Source organism: Pinus tabuliformis, chromosome 2_2 (assembly GCF_031772625.1).
Source record: "Pinus tabuliformis cultivar Carrire ecotype Pingquan chromosome 2_2, CPIR1, whole genome shotgun sequence".
Taxonomy (NCBI): Eukaryota; Viridiplantae; Streptophyta; class Pinopsida; order Pinales; family Pinaceae; genus Pinus; species Pinus tabuliformis.
In genome coordinates, this window is record NC_142300.1 from 1290283377 (window position 1) to 1290298652 (window position 15276).

Consider the following 15276-nt stretch of genomic DNA (forward strand, 5'->3'; position numbering starts at 1 on the left):
CTCTGCTCAGTGATCTGAAGCGCTTTACTGTTTCACATATCGGCTCTGTTATACTCGATTGAATATTATTGTAACTTACAACAGGAATGCTATGTTACCATTCTAACCCTGCATCACATTATTGTTTATTTTGGCAAATCATATAGCATCATTGTTCCTTACAGATTACAAGTTAATCGCGCTGTATATTCTTGAATTGGTACTACCGTATGATTTATTCTTAAATCATCACTGATGTTTATTCGGAAGTGTTGTTCTGTTATCATTGATGTTCTGAAACAATTATTGTTCCGTTACAATTGTTGTTATTTCATGGCCATGATTCATGCATATTGTATCAAAGCCTAGATTACTGTCCCTTTTAATGATAAGTGTGTTGCGTGCTTGACTTGGGTTGTTGTACATTCAGATTTAATCTGCTATTCTATACTTTATCTTTGATAATCTGTTGTTCCATTTCTGTTTCCTATTCAATTCAAAGGCTGCTACTTAATTCTTGAAGATTACAATTATTGCCGCATTCATTTACGTAGGATAGAGTTTTTCTGTTCAATCCTATTTATAGAAGTAGATGATGTTCCATTCCTTGTCATTCGAAAATCCTCATTGCTTTGGTGTGCAGCAGGGCTGTCAACTGTAGAGAACATTGGTTACTGCTTCCTTGTTCCCAAATTGATTCTCTTGTTCCAGTTTGGTTTCAATTGCATCAATCTCTAGAGGAATGAGTTATTTCTACTGTATCCTCGATTGATGGTTGTTTGAGTGAATGATTTAGTTGCAGAGCATTTGAGTTTCTTGTTGTTCTGATTATATTTTGTTTCCAGCATTCATTTACTTTTGGATTTTAAGCACTATACTGCAAAACATTTCTCTTGAGTAAATAGCCGCCTCAGACTAAGTACACTCTTGAAATAAAAAGTCGTCCCTGGGTTGAAAATTAATGTGAAGATAATTAGGAGTTAAAAAGCACCTTTTTATCGCTCGACAATGGTGTAACAACAAGGAGTTGTTGAGAACACCTGATAAATGGGCGTGTTAATAACTAATTGGTAGCCACTATGGTGTAACAACAAGGAGTTGCTGAGAACACCTAATAAATGGGCTTTTAATAACTGATGGATAGCCACTGTAGCTAACAACAAGGAGTGGTTGAGAACACCTAATAAATGGGATTATTAATAATTGATTTGTAACCACCATGGTATAACATGAAGAGATGTTGAGAACACATGATAAATGGGATTATTAATAACTAATTGTAGCCGTTATGGTGTAACAACAGGGAGTTGTTGAGAAAAAATGATAAGTGGGTTTTGTTAAGAAATATGTGTGAATGGTTGAAAAACCATTCAAAAGACAAGTAAAGAGGTATAATTTAAATTTTTGAAAATGTTCTATAATGAATCTCATGAGAAATTGTATTCCATGTTATAGGAAAGCATGGAAATTTCCTAGATAGGGTGAATGAAGCTGACTGGAAAAGAAGAATACAACAACTTAGAGACATCAGAGTGCACAACAAAAGCACCATTGCAAAATGACCATGTTAAGTGTATATGTATCCATTGAGTTATTGGACAAGTGAATGTGAGTTGTAAATTTTGTACAGAGATGTGTGTATAAAACTCCATATCAACTGTATTTTTTTTGAAAATGGTTGTTTAACACCAAGGATGGTGTTCCCCTCAAGCGGGAGGGGATTGTGACATCCCCTAGTTAACCTTTCTCTTTTGTGAATAATTGTAATTATTTTTAAATGACCGAGAAAGGGACATGGATTCCATTACTTAAGGAGTTGATTGTTTTAAATATCAGCCATGGGTTGAATGAGTGGTTTTAATGGAGATGACTATGTATTAGTTGGACAGATAAGGACAAACCCATGTCCCTTCTGAGTAAGGGCTACAAAGAAGAAATGAAAAAATTAATGGAAAGGTATGGGTTGCGTTGTCCCTAGGAGTTGGTTCACCTATCCCACTCGAAAAGGATAGAACCATCATGGTCGAGAAGGTAGCAAGGGAGTTACAATGAAGAACAATGAGGAAGAGATAGTAATCTCTCGATTCACAATGTTTTCATGCGATGGAGGGAAACCAGACGCGCATAGAGAAGGGAGCTTGATGCACACACAGAGAAGGAGGACGAGGTCGAGATGTTCTTGTAAGAAAAACAAGAAGGGAGGTCGAGAGGCACCTGTGGAAAAGAGAATAACAAACTGATAGGATCCTGTGGTAAAATCACCCACGACTCATATGCACAGGCAAAGAAGGGAACAAAAAAAAAATTGAGGGGCTTCTGAGGGTCAAACATATTTTTGAGAGAGGAAAGAAGGTTACGAGGACCGATAGAATTTAGAAGAAGAGAAGCTCTGATGATAATCAACTAAGAACCCATGAGGCTTTCTAATTAATAATCACAGAGTAGTGGTTGTGCCTTATAGGGCTGATAAATCCACTGGAGGCTATGTTGGTTGATAACCTTTGAAAAATGGAGGCACCCAAGGCTAGTGGGATGATAACACCTGATGGTAGTTCCATGGATTGGGATGAGAACACAGGTGGAAGATTCCACTAAGATGTTGGAAAGTGCACTCTTATTCCTTTATAGGTAACATAGCTAATAAACCCTCCATGTTATTAACTATATCACTTTCTCCACATGTGAATTTAAGTTCTCTAAGTCTAAATTCCTGGAGAAGTTGGGATGCTGAGCTGTAAGTCTCCCTACATGGAATAATGCATTCCTTGCCTCATGTGAGATATTTAAATAGCTAGTGGGTGAAGGTAGGGTAGCCTTGAGACATATTGTTTCAGCTGATGACATTGATTAAATCTTTGAAGTAGAATATGGATGCATATCCATAATGGTTCATCATGTTTACATAGTTTTACTAGCTGGTGGGTGGAGGTGAAACAACCTTGGGACACCCTATTTCAGATAACGTATTGGTTTGAAACTCCTATGAGATCACTCTACATCGAGCATTGGAATATGGCTCGAGGGTGATAGCTACAAGAAGTTCTTGGTTGTAGTTGTCTATGGTTGGGTGGAGAGTTGTAGTCCTGATATTAGTTGCTCAAAAAGATTCATCAGATAAGTGTTTCTAATGTATTCTCTCTATTAAAGAATGAGCATTGTATTACTGGTTGAAATTCTTTCATTAGCATAGGAGACATGGTTGTGTAACTCTTATTGACAAAATTGGTTGATGTGGTTTTAAAGGCGTTGTGATAACGTGTGAGAATAATAGCTAAGCATGAAATATTTAGCATGAGATTTCTTCTTTGTTATTGCAATATGCAGACTAAGTTGATTTCAAGCTTGCATTTCATGGTGGTGTTGCAATGTGGAATATGGAGAATCTATTCTCCTTTTATTCTTATTGACTTTGTGTTTTATATATGAGGGTCCTCTTCAAGCCTTTAGTAATCCATTCCATGTTGTTGAATTCTCTTTGGACTGTCAAGTTGATGTTGCACTTGTGCATAACTGGTTCCTCGTTTCTTGTAATAGAGAGGAAATGATGTTTGATGCATGTTAACTGTAGTTGTGTTTTTACATTGCTTATCCCAAGAAGGGGATTTGAATATAAATACTCATATTAATGTTGGTTGTAAGAAGAATAGTTGATATTCTTGTGCTTAAAAGCTTTAAAGTTCAGAAGCATGTTTCTTTAGTACTGTGGTTTCACAACAATGCCTCCTTACATGAGTTTATGTCAAACACATACATGGTGAAGGCAGAATATGAAGGATAAGCATGAGATTGCATCTCTTACTCACAATGATACATATATATAGTACATTGGTGTGACCCTTGGATTCAAATTCCAAGTGGTCTCTTGGACTCTGGTGGCTATTAACATTCCATGCCAAACCATAGAGGATTAGGTGTCCAACATTCCCCCCCTTAATCCGAAGGGGTATGTATGAGTTCAAGAAGAGAGATGTAATAAAAAGTGTGCAAAAATTGCATGGAAAGACTAGGCTGAATGTGCTCTTTGCGATGTTGGTATAAGGGGGTGGTTTAAGGATGACCACCAACACTAGAATACTTAGTGCAGTTCCCTGAACTCTTCCAAATCTCGCATGAAGCTGACGTATTCTACTAGAGGAAGTGCTCCTCATGCTTTGAAGAGGGAAAACTTGAACCTTGAAAGGGAGGCCTCAACCTGTGATGATTTAAGGATGACCACCAACTCTGGAATGCTTACTGAAATTCCTAGAATTCTTCCAAAACTAGGAAGAAGTTGAAGCCTTTTGCTAGAGGAAGTGTCCCCAATTCTTTGAAGAGATGTCTCAACCCTACATAGATGGTTTAAAGCTGATCATCAACCGAAGGCATGCTCAGGGCCATCTTTGTCTTTGGCTACAACTTTGAATCTGGTACGGTAGGTTGTGGCTTAGGCTTGCTTGATGTGGCTTTGAAGCTTGTAGATAACCATCATTCCCCTCGTATTAGATACAAGGTGAGGAGATGGCAAAAACTCAACCGTAAGACCTTTTAATTCATATGACTAAAATGTCTTCTTATCTGTTGAGGCCCATTTCCAAGAAGCGATCCATCCAAGATGAATCTTTGTTCGTGCAGGAGGCTTGTTTTTGAAGCATCTGTGTGAAGAATGAGTATGTTGAACACAATTCTTGCATGGATGAAGATCAAAATAGTGATGTTTCATACGGCCAACTTAGTCACAGTGTTGGCATTTAACAACTTTTGGCTGTGAATGTGGGGGAGTAGAATCTGGAATAGGTGAAGGGGAACGGCCATGAAGAAACCCAACACTTTGAAATTGAATGGGCTTGGAATAGTTTGGAATATGAAAGGATGCCTCCTTATCATATCCAAGACATGTTTTGTGCTTGTTGTTGACAAGATCTTCCCAAGGTTTGATGATTGGCTTGGGAAGTGCAGAATGAATTTCTCCACATGCATGCAAGTCTGCTCTTTCAATGACTTGATTAGTTTCTAGTAGTTGATGGGAGTCTGTCTCAATCTGAAAGAGAGGATTATCTATAACAAAGACAAGTTTAGAATTATAACTACACTTCTGTTGAAGCTTTCATCTCATTGGAACTGAGATTCTAGTTGCAAAAAATCAATCTTTTCTTGTGCATTTTGCAGACAGTTTTTGATATCGGAAAGATTGTCCTTGCTGATATTTACCATCCCATTGACAATGGAATGTATCAAGGTATTTAATAAATCTAATACATCACAAATTAGATCCATTTTTGGGACTTCAACACATGAACTCAATGTTCCAATCAGTGAGCAACAATCACTATAATGCACTTCACATGGTGGTTGAACGTAGGTTCCAATGTTCAATATATAACATAACCAACTATACCTCAACCAACATTCAATATTTAAATCTTAAGCACTCACAAAGCCGCATTCATTATAGTTTAACACACATATAATTTCACATACTAGAGTTCTTTCAACGCATTATACACCATCCTTTAACTAAGGTAGCAAAGAGCACGAACATGTGAGGCTCCAACCATACGCAACAAACTAGCATACGAAACTAGCGTACAATCAAAATCAGTTCACGGGTGTACCTTTCCACCATACTATCACTGAAATGAACCACTCAAAAGAAGCAACATACCTAGAGCAAGCTAATATGGTGGTTTCATGTTGCACTCAATGACCACAAGTCTTCAACGACCATAAATGGAACGAACCTTCAATGGAGCAACCAAACTCTCATTTCAATACAACAACCAACCAAATGATCGTTTCAATACATTAACAAGGGCTCTTTAATAGAATGACCCTTTCGATGCTTCTCCATTCATCACAAGCGCACACAGAGATGGAGGCATTCCCACACATCCAATTTAAGGCAGGTTCCAACCTACAACATGATCACCATTTTCAAACACACCAACGCACCTTCTTTACATTCAATGTATCACAGAAGTAATTTGACGTTTAGTATTCCAGTGAGTTCAAACTCCACATGCATATAAATTTTAACACATGACCATACCATACCAATGCATACCCATCATAAATTCAACCCAGAGTGCTCACAATCTTCAATTCAATGTTGCATACACAACAAACCCTAAACGCAAAGAGGGCACGTTACAAAATATTGTTTCAATGCTTCCAACAGTGCAGAGAATGCTTATAATTTCATTGTTGGACATAAATGGAGGTGGTGAATAGGAGCTATGAAGTCAACGAGACTTACAATAGCTTCACAATGTTTGCACTTATCCCTTCCGCGATGCTTCTGCTTTTCTTCTCCCTGCCTTTGGTATTTGGTGCAATTTACAATGCAATAATCTATGAAATCCACCACCACAATGCCAACTATGCGGCCTTGAACATTCATAACTGAAGAACGATGAGACCAGTGTTGTGTTGCAAACCTTCATTGTGATTCAACGCAGAAGGAAATTCAATGCATCGGTCCAAAATTCAATACAATACCAAACTTTCTCAAATATTACAAGTGATTGTGATATGAGTGTTCCCTTGTTGTTTAGGGATCGGTTCGTAGGCTAGATGTGACCATACGAGTTCATTGGGACATGTTGCAAATTGTTCAATGGAGCAGAGCGGTGGCAATTATTAGTGTGGTCAATGTTTCAATGGTCGACGCCAAGGTAGTGCATGAAGCACCTAGTTGAGATCACATAGTTGGGCACAAAAAAGAGAGAATGACAGGTCGTAAGGAGGAAAACATTGCAGTCTGTAAAGAATATGAATGGACCCTGACAACACAATCAAGTACCCAACAAGAAAATCTATCTGATAGAGGGGCATTTCTGAGGTAAAGAGGAGTAACTCACGGTGAAGGAAACGTTAATGTGTTACACATAGAATGCCATTTAAGGATCAATCATGTTAGACCAGATAAGAATAGACAGAGTAGCATCCAGAATGGAAGAGCTACACTTCTGCAATGGAAGAGAGCATTTTTGGAATCCACTGGAGCCAAGGGGGTATGCATTCAAACAACGTTTAACATTATTGGTATAAAGAGCATCAGAGTGGCGCAAATTTCAGAGCGTTAGAGTAGGCCCATGCGAGGAAACAAATTTCTGACAGATAGATTGGTCAAAGGAAGATATACTAGTAGAGAGCTCAGCAAGATTCATGTTGAGATGTCAGATCGATAGGCTGGTGGCAAGGAAAAATGGACCCATACCCTGCGAAAGTTGTGTAGTAATGAAATAAGTATGCACAGAGTAAAACACAAAGTAAAATGCTCTATAAGGTGGTGGTTCTGATTAGGAGAAAGGAAGAACTGACATGTATAGGGAGACCACAAAACAAGTGGCTCAAATTGGAGAAGGGAAGGAGAACACCCGCTCTGATACCATGTCAAACACATACATGGCGAAGGCAGAATATGAAGGATAAGCATGAGATTGCATCTATTATTCACAATGATACATATATATAGTACATTGGTGTGACCCTTGGATTCATATTCTAAGTGGTCTCTTGGACTCAGGTGGTTGTTCACATTCCACACCATCCCATAGAGGATTAGGCATCCAATAGTTTAAATGAGAATTCCTCACTTAATGTTGTTGTATGAGGAATGGTTGGTTTTCTCGAGTTTGAAGGTTTAAAAGTTTTGATGGATGGTCCTGATTGTATTCATTTGTACTTAGGTTTATTCATGCAAAGTCATGTATGTAAATACATCCATATGAGTGCAAGGAGCACTTGTTAAGAGGATTGTGTGTTTTGGAGACTTAAGCCCTTGTATAATAGCTTAAAGGAATTAGTGAGGCTCTATGGCTGCTGTGGATATATGGAATATAGTGATTCTTGTCAAATGGCCAATTAAGCTTTTGTGTATGCCTGGGAGATTAGTGGAACTGGTGATTGACATGCACTGTTGTCAACATTGTGTGTATGACTGTTAGCAATATAGTTGCATGCTTAAATTTCTATTAAGGAGAATGGTTGAGTCTCTTGATCCTAGAAGGAGGTAAATCCTTCTGAAAACCACTAGATTCAAGAACATATACATAGTATTAATGGCACAAGGTTTATAGCAATATAATTGCATGCTTAAATTTCTATTGAGGAGAATGGTTGAGTCTCTTGATCGTGGAAGGGGGTGAATCCTTTTGAAAACCACTAGATTCAAAAACATATACATAATATTAATGGTACAAGGTTTGGGTTGAACCGTTGTGGTAGAGCCATGCTTGTAAACCTCGTACGTGGAAAAGCGGAAGCAATATCCTTAACCTTGTAAACCACATTCATGGTCACGGTCGGTTGAATGTTCAAATTATGCCTTGTCACAATAAGGCAAGTATAAGGATGGAATTCCCTGGGAGTTATAATCCTGTAAGATTTATCTCGGAGACAATCCCATAGGAGAAGAGAAAGGCGCAACAAGAGTTTTAACTAGGTAGCGCACTGAGGGTTTGAGCTGCGTAGTGCACCTATAGTTTTAGCCAAGAGAGCTAATCTGAGAGTTTAGTCGGGGTAAGCACTAGGAGTTTTTAGCCAGGGAATGAAGCCGAGAGTTTCAGCGGGGGTAAGCACTGAGAGTTTTAGCCCAAGAATGGAGACAATACTTTTAGCTGGGATATTGTAGCCGAGAGGCTTAGTCAGGCTTCAAAACCGGGAGGCGGATAATTTTTTGTTAGTGAGCGTTCTGACATTTGGGAGTTTCCCAAAAATTATTCCCCGAATGTGTGAAGCGGGTATTTCTTGGATATTTGAAGAGGCTATTTCCCTGATGTGTGAAGCGAGTATTTCTCGTATGTGAGAAGGGGGTATTTCCCATATGCATGAAGTGGTTACTCCTCGTATGTATGAGGTAGTGAGCATCGAGAGTTATTTCTCGGATGTGTGAAGCGGGGTTGCCTGGATACGTAATGCAGGGTCGCTGAACCCAAAACCCATGAACGAGTCGACAACCAGTAGAAATATGCCATGTGGCACTAGCAATAGAAGCTAATTGGGTATCCATGTGGGGTGGCCACGTGGCAAGGGAAAGGATGATGTGGCACTTAACTTTGAATGGCCACAATCTCTGATCTAGAGGTTAGATTGAGGTAAATTTGTATATCACCAAAATTGTTTGGATGAGACGAACACAATGATGATGTCTAACTGAGATTTTAAGTTAGCTGATGATGTCTAACTGAGATTTTAAGTTAGCTAGAATGATCGAAATCTTTCCCCGTTTCCATAATGACACCTTCAATCTTGGGTCAACATAGTAACCACCTCCTCTTAACATGTGTTATGATGAAGATTAGGAGGGGGGCTATTACAAACAAGACAAAAAACATGGATGTAATGAGGTTCCCAAAAATTACTTGAAACTCTAGCCAAAACCACCTATGGGTGGGGATAATATAAAGATGCCACTTTTAGGCTAAATCATTGGAAAATAAAAAAGGAAGTTATTTTGCAACACATTGATAATTTTAAAAATTTTATTACATCTAAATTTAAGGACAATCCTAAATGAAAAAAAGAAATAGGGGATAAATAAAATTAAAATATTACAAGCAGGTGGTCAAACCTAATCTAAAAGATCAATAACCTTGCATGGTTTTTATAGAATAAAGAAGAAAATCGACAATGCTAATAAGAAGAAACTCTCAAAAGAAGCATAATGAAACACGTCATTGGATATTTCCTAGAATATTTGGGGCAAAAAACTCTATTATCTTTATGACTCTAAAAGAATTAAAATGAAAAACAATTTCTATATGTCATATGTATACCTAAATTAAATTACAATTTCAAAATATTTGACACAATAAATACCTTTTTAAGCCATGATGATATTTTCTTAATGTTTTTTTGAACATAAAAACAAAAATTTTAAGAAATCTAAATAATTACCTTTTTCCGTTTAAAATTGAACAAATCAATTCTATTTTTTATTTTTATTTTTATTTGTAAGCTATATGCAGATATATATAATAAGAACAATTGACTTTGCATTGATATTGTTTGTTTCCAAAAACAACATTATAGGATCCCATAGACATGTAGATTGAACATAACTTGTTCCCATAATCCCAGATTTAGCCAAAAAAGACAACAGTTAACACTTAGTAATATACTAAGTATCCCACCCATTAAGAGTTACATGCATTGGTGGTGCTGGGAAGTCAAAGAAAATTGTGTGCACATATAGCATAGTAAGACATATTGAGAGCCATGGAAATATAGTAGAAATAGACATAGCTTAGACAAAAAAAGAAGCCACTTGCCATGAAATATTGTTAGTCTAATATAATTACTAGAGAAAGAGCATTAGAGTTGTCTTGAGGTGAAACTTTTGTTGGTGCATTGATAACAGTTGGAGTGTGAGGCCATGAGCTAGATTTAGAGCCTGAATTAGACACCACGAAGCGTTCCACCTGAGTTAGTCTACTGACTATATTGTCCATGTTGTATCTAATGCCTTGGAGGATCGTTTTGATCTCCTCTTGTCTTGCAAATAACTGGTAATGGTCGACTTGCTTGTCACTAATGACCATTTGAAGCAAGGTCTCTAGTTGCTGGTGTAAAGCCATTGAGTGGGGAAAATGAAGTCTCCTTTTGCGGAATTTTCCAGGGTCCAGAGTCCATCTAAAGGTGTTGCCACTAATTTCAAAGTCGGAATAATATCTCTCATTGCCAAATTTCGTGGCTTCCAAGTGAATGATCTCTTTCCTCACTTCTGGATGGACATAGTCAAAGTAGTAAGCCACAAAGTGCCAACCAAGAAGACGCTGACATCGAGAGGTAGATGCTCCTACCACACCACCTTGATGACTAGGTTAGCGAAGCCGAGATGCCATAAGAGTAATTATTTGAACTAGACTTGGTTGGGTTGGGCAAAGTATGATGAAACCAATGGGGTGGACAATCACAAGAGATGTGAGTAGAAGTTGAATCCGGATACTACAATGATGGAAGGGTGTCAACTCAGGAGTGTAGTAATTGGCGGGAGAGTGGAAGCGAAACGCTAAAAGGGCGTCATTGACCATGAATTGGGCAGAAAAACCTACATACCCATGGTGACTTGACTTCTCTTTGACAATATCTTGGCAAGAGGAGGTGACAGGTAGAAACTCTACAAAATAATCTTCAGAATGCTATGACTAGAATGATATCAAAACCAAATTGAAAATGTGCCCGAGTACTAGACACCACATACAAGGACCAAACAACTGAATGATATCCCTGCAGAGTTGGGGATTTGAGAGGACACAAAAGGCAACACAGTGACTGGTTCGAATGAAGGACCCGTCGCTATGTTGTGGCCAAAAAGAAAAAAAAACATGGGCACCTACAATAACTAAGCAGAGTGCCAAACCCAAACAAAACATGAGAACCAATGAATTGACAATAGAAGGTTAACCAGGAAGGTCGTATATAAGTTGACGAATCTTCCTCAAATTTGCATAGTGCGAATGTTGATGGGTTGTAGTCAAGGGAAAAGAGAAGGTGGTATGCAAGCCTAGAGACACTCATGAAAATCTTCCACTCGGAGCTGAGATCCCTGTGCTTATAAAGAACCCCCATAGCCTGAAGATTAAACGGACTGAAAAGACTATCTAAAAGATCATAAGCGATAGAGAGACAAGTGTGTGTTACGACGCACATATTAACACCTGCATTAAACATCCCATACATGTGCAGTCTTACCTGAAATGCCTCCATTATCAACTTCATCAGCTAGAAACTATGAATCAAGAGAATGTGAGACATAAGTCCCTCTTCCTCCACTGGCCTCTATTTACACTAATTTGACAAAAATCGCTGCGGTTAATCATATATGCAATATGAATACCACATGTAAACCAAGTCCGAATAAATAACGACGTTGGTGTTTCTCTCCATACTTATACTTAACTTCCTCTTAACCACTATATTCTCACTCATATCAAACATGTTAACTAGCTCACTTACTAACCATAAATACACCCCATTGGGGAAAATCAGCTCTAATTTCATTATCATTACTTTAAAATACCATCTCATAAAAATCATATTTGAAAAATTTTAATATTATTAAATAAAATATTTTTAAAATTTAAATATTAATGAATTAAAAAAATCAAAATAATGGGAAAAATGTAAATATAAAATCGATTTAATCATCTGTAAAATCATGGGGATCAAATCTATTTTTTCATTTATGAATTTTAAATATACTTTAATCAGCAGATAAGATAAGCATAACCACTGCAAGGATAAAAATGCAGAGAACAACCATCAACAATATATATTTATAATAATAAAAGAATCAAATATATTTATTATAATAATAATAAAAGAATCAACGAATATTCGACCCCAAATAAATACAAGTCTTTTGCAGAATATGAAGAGAAGAGACTGTCTGCAATTCAACAGCCTCTTCACATCTTTGGCAGATCCTTGAATCTGTTGAGACGGGTAAAAATTCTCTTGGTACAGAACCCACAATTCCAACAGACGCAGAGGAGGAATGTGTGTTTTTGAGGGATCAATGTAAATGATTGATCCATGTTCTGGAAGCAACATCAGATTCAATGTGCTCAGTAACTCTCATGTTGCTCCACATTCGACTGCAACAGATCCCGAAGCTTTGGCCGGAACTCGTTAATGGTCTCCAACTTTGGCTTCCAGCATTTGCTTGCGTTCAATCTCAGCTGCGCAAGCGCCGTTAATACCTCTGGATCGTCTTCCAAATTCAGCTTCGGTACCGGAAGCTGCTCCTCCTGCGCCTTACCACTTTGTTTCCCCTCCTCCAATAACAATACATCACTCTTCATTTCTAGCGGGAGGGGACGCATGAGGTCACCAAAGAGGGGAAGTACTCTGGCTCTGGAGCTTCGTCTTTTTGTAACTTTCATGGCGGAATTGGCCTTCAATCCCAGGGCGGCCATGTCTGTCCCAGAGAGAACAGAGTGTAGCTTGGGCATGGGCAGAAGAAAATAGAGATGCCCCAATTCCAGTTCTTCATCTGCCGTGAGAGGACTAATTCTACGCCCGATCTGCAAGCCATTGGCGTGGCATACAAAGTGCTGAGGATTGTCCAGCATTAGCTCTGCCGCCTTTATCCGCCTCTGAAAGTCCTGAACGTTGCTATTCCAATGGATGACTTTCACAGTGCTGCAAGGTACAGAGTTCGAAGCGCAAGAAATGTAACTGCCCATCCTGAATTTTGCTGCTCTGTTAATGTATCTGTGGCGAATCGAAAATAAAGTTTTTACTTCTATGTTTGTGTCTGTAGCGATGGGGAGGTTAAGGAATGGTGTGGAGGGATGAGGGGGGCAAGACATTTATATTCATAAGATGTGAATGTGATTAGTGGCAACAGCTCAGATGTCGCGTTAAATGGGGGCGAGGAAAGAAACCAAGAAAAAGCCTCCATTCTATGTGGTTATAATGGGAAATGGGGAGATCCAGTATCCAGTTCACCGAAGACGAATTTCACACTCAGTATCTAAACTAGCTTCGCTGGATTCCAATGGGATACCGCGTTGTCAACTGGTGGTCTAGCTGTTAACAAACCTTACCGTTGACCGACGGATGTCGCAAGTTGAGAATGTCACTTTCCTGAATTTGATGGTTTCTTTGTCGTTTCCTTGGGTGAGGTGAGAGATCAGGTTGGCGTATTGTTGGATTAAGACTGGTCCTGGGATATTGATGTGGACATCACCGAATAACACACTTTGATATGTTCCCGACGGTGGGGATTGTATCTGTGATTTGAAGTTCATCATCATACTTTCACAATGTTTACAAGTCATTTTAAATGTTAATGATGTTAGAAAATTTTGGTTCACACCTAGAAGACTATACCTTTTGGTGGAATAAGGTGTACCCTGAAGGAGTCTTATTGGTCCAAGCATGGTTTTCAAAGACAAAACATTTGAAGAATGTCTAGGCATGTCAATGTTTGTTTTCTTTCATTGATGTAAGCCTTAAGATATTTTCTTAGATTTGTGGCTTAAACATGCAATAATATCAAGTTAAATAATGTTGTCACACTGTTAGGTATTATTATTGTCGGATGATGGTTGAGATAATCACTCAACCACTTCCTCTCGAATAAAAGAAACAAAAACTATTGCATTAAGTGAACTATAGTTAATATTAAATATTTCTTCAAGTTTTTTCCTTCATTCTTCTCTATTATTCGCTTGTATGTCTAGCCTTCCATCCAATTTCAATATGAATCTCACGAGAGTTTGTTCTTTTTATAGCACTATAAAAAAAAATTCTTTAAATTTGATATAATAGATAAATCGTTTTGATATTTTAGCTTATTTTTCACGGTTTTCTTATAGTATATTATCTATCTCTAATTCTTATTTCTTCTTCATATCATTCTTTCAACTTAAATTTTGTTATGATAATACTTTTAATGGTATAACAATAATTTTAAAGGAGAGCTCTTCATTTATCTAATTTTTTTTTTTTTTTTGTAAGCTACGGTGTTGCTCTTTTTTCTATTACTTCAAATCAAAATAAACAGCAAGAGTAAGGTTTCCTTCAACTCGCCCTCTTGGGGAAACCGAGTATTAAGCCACCTAAAGTTCTTAATCGCCGACCAAAAATAAAAGATCCATAGTCTGATTATCCAAGCTAAATACACTAAACAGTCTTTCAGGTTTCTAATCCTACTTGCATGCATATAACGATTTTCCACTTCTAATATTTGAAACAAACTGAAATTATCTATACTATGCAGTTTCATCAAAATTAATACATATCTATATTTAATCAGCTTCTGCCTCTGGTCGCTGGGTAGTCTCCTTGTTTGCATTCTGATTTCCTTCCCTTATCATTTGCTGAATCTCCTCAAGCTTCTTTTCTTGCATCTCCAATGTAATCTGAATAATTCTCAGCTCCCTCCTTAGGTTGGGGACTCCTTGCGCCAGTTCTGCCATCTCTGTTGCAGCTTGCTCCAGAGCTTTAGCCAACAATCTTTTCATCACCCAGTATATATGTAAGGACTGTTTAAATAAAGACATTCTACCCCTAGTGTTGCCAGGGTCGTGGAGTAGGAACTCCCAATCCTCCATCTCGGAGTCGGACTGAGCTTGAAGGGCGTCTTCCTCCATATTCTGGATAATTCTTCTAATTCTTGGGTTCGTGTTCTGGTTATATGCCTTCTCTGCTTGCTGAATTTTCTTTTCCAACGACTGGCTTGTCTTTTTTCCCGGTCTCCCTCTCTGCCCTTGTCGTCCTCCCCTTTCTCCTCGGTATTTGCTCGTTCCTCTGCCTCTCTTGCTGCTCGGTTCCATCCCGCTTCCCGCACCTCTTCTTCCCCTCTGT

The 15276-nt window shown here is 38.2% G+C and overlaps 1 protein-coding gene across 1 annotated transcript; it reads right to left on the reverse strand.

Moving 5' to 3' along the window:
* Positions 1–12207: 12207 nt before the first annotated feature.
* On the reverse strand, positions 12208–13617 carry LOC149198203 (uncharacterized). The gene has a single exon (XM_089404091.1). The coding sequence runs from the start codon at positions 13272–13274 to the stop codon at positions 12528–12530; it is 747 nt and encodes a 248-aa protein (XP_089260217.1). The 5' UTR covers positions 13275–13617; the 3' UTR covers positions 12208–12527.
* Positions 13618–15276: the final 1659 nt, after the last annotated feature.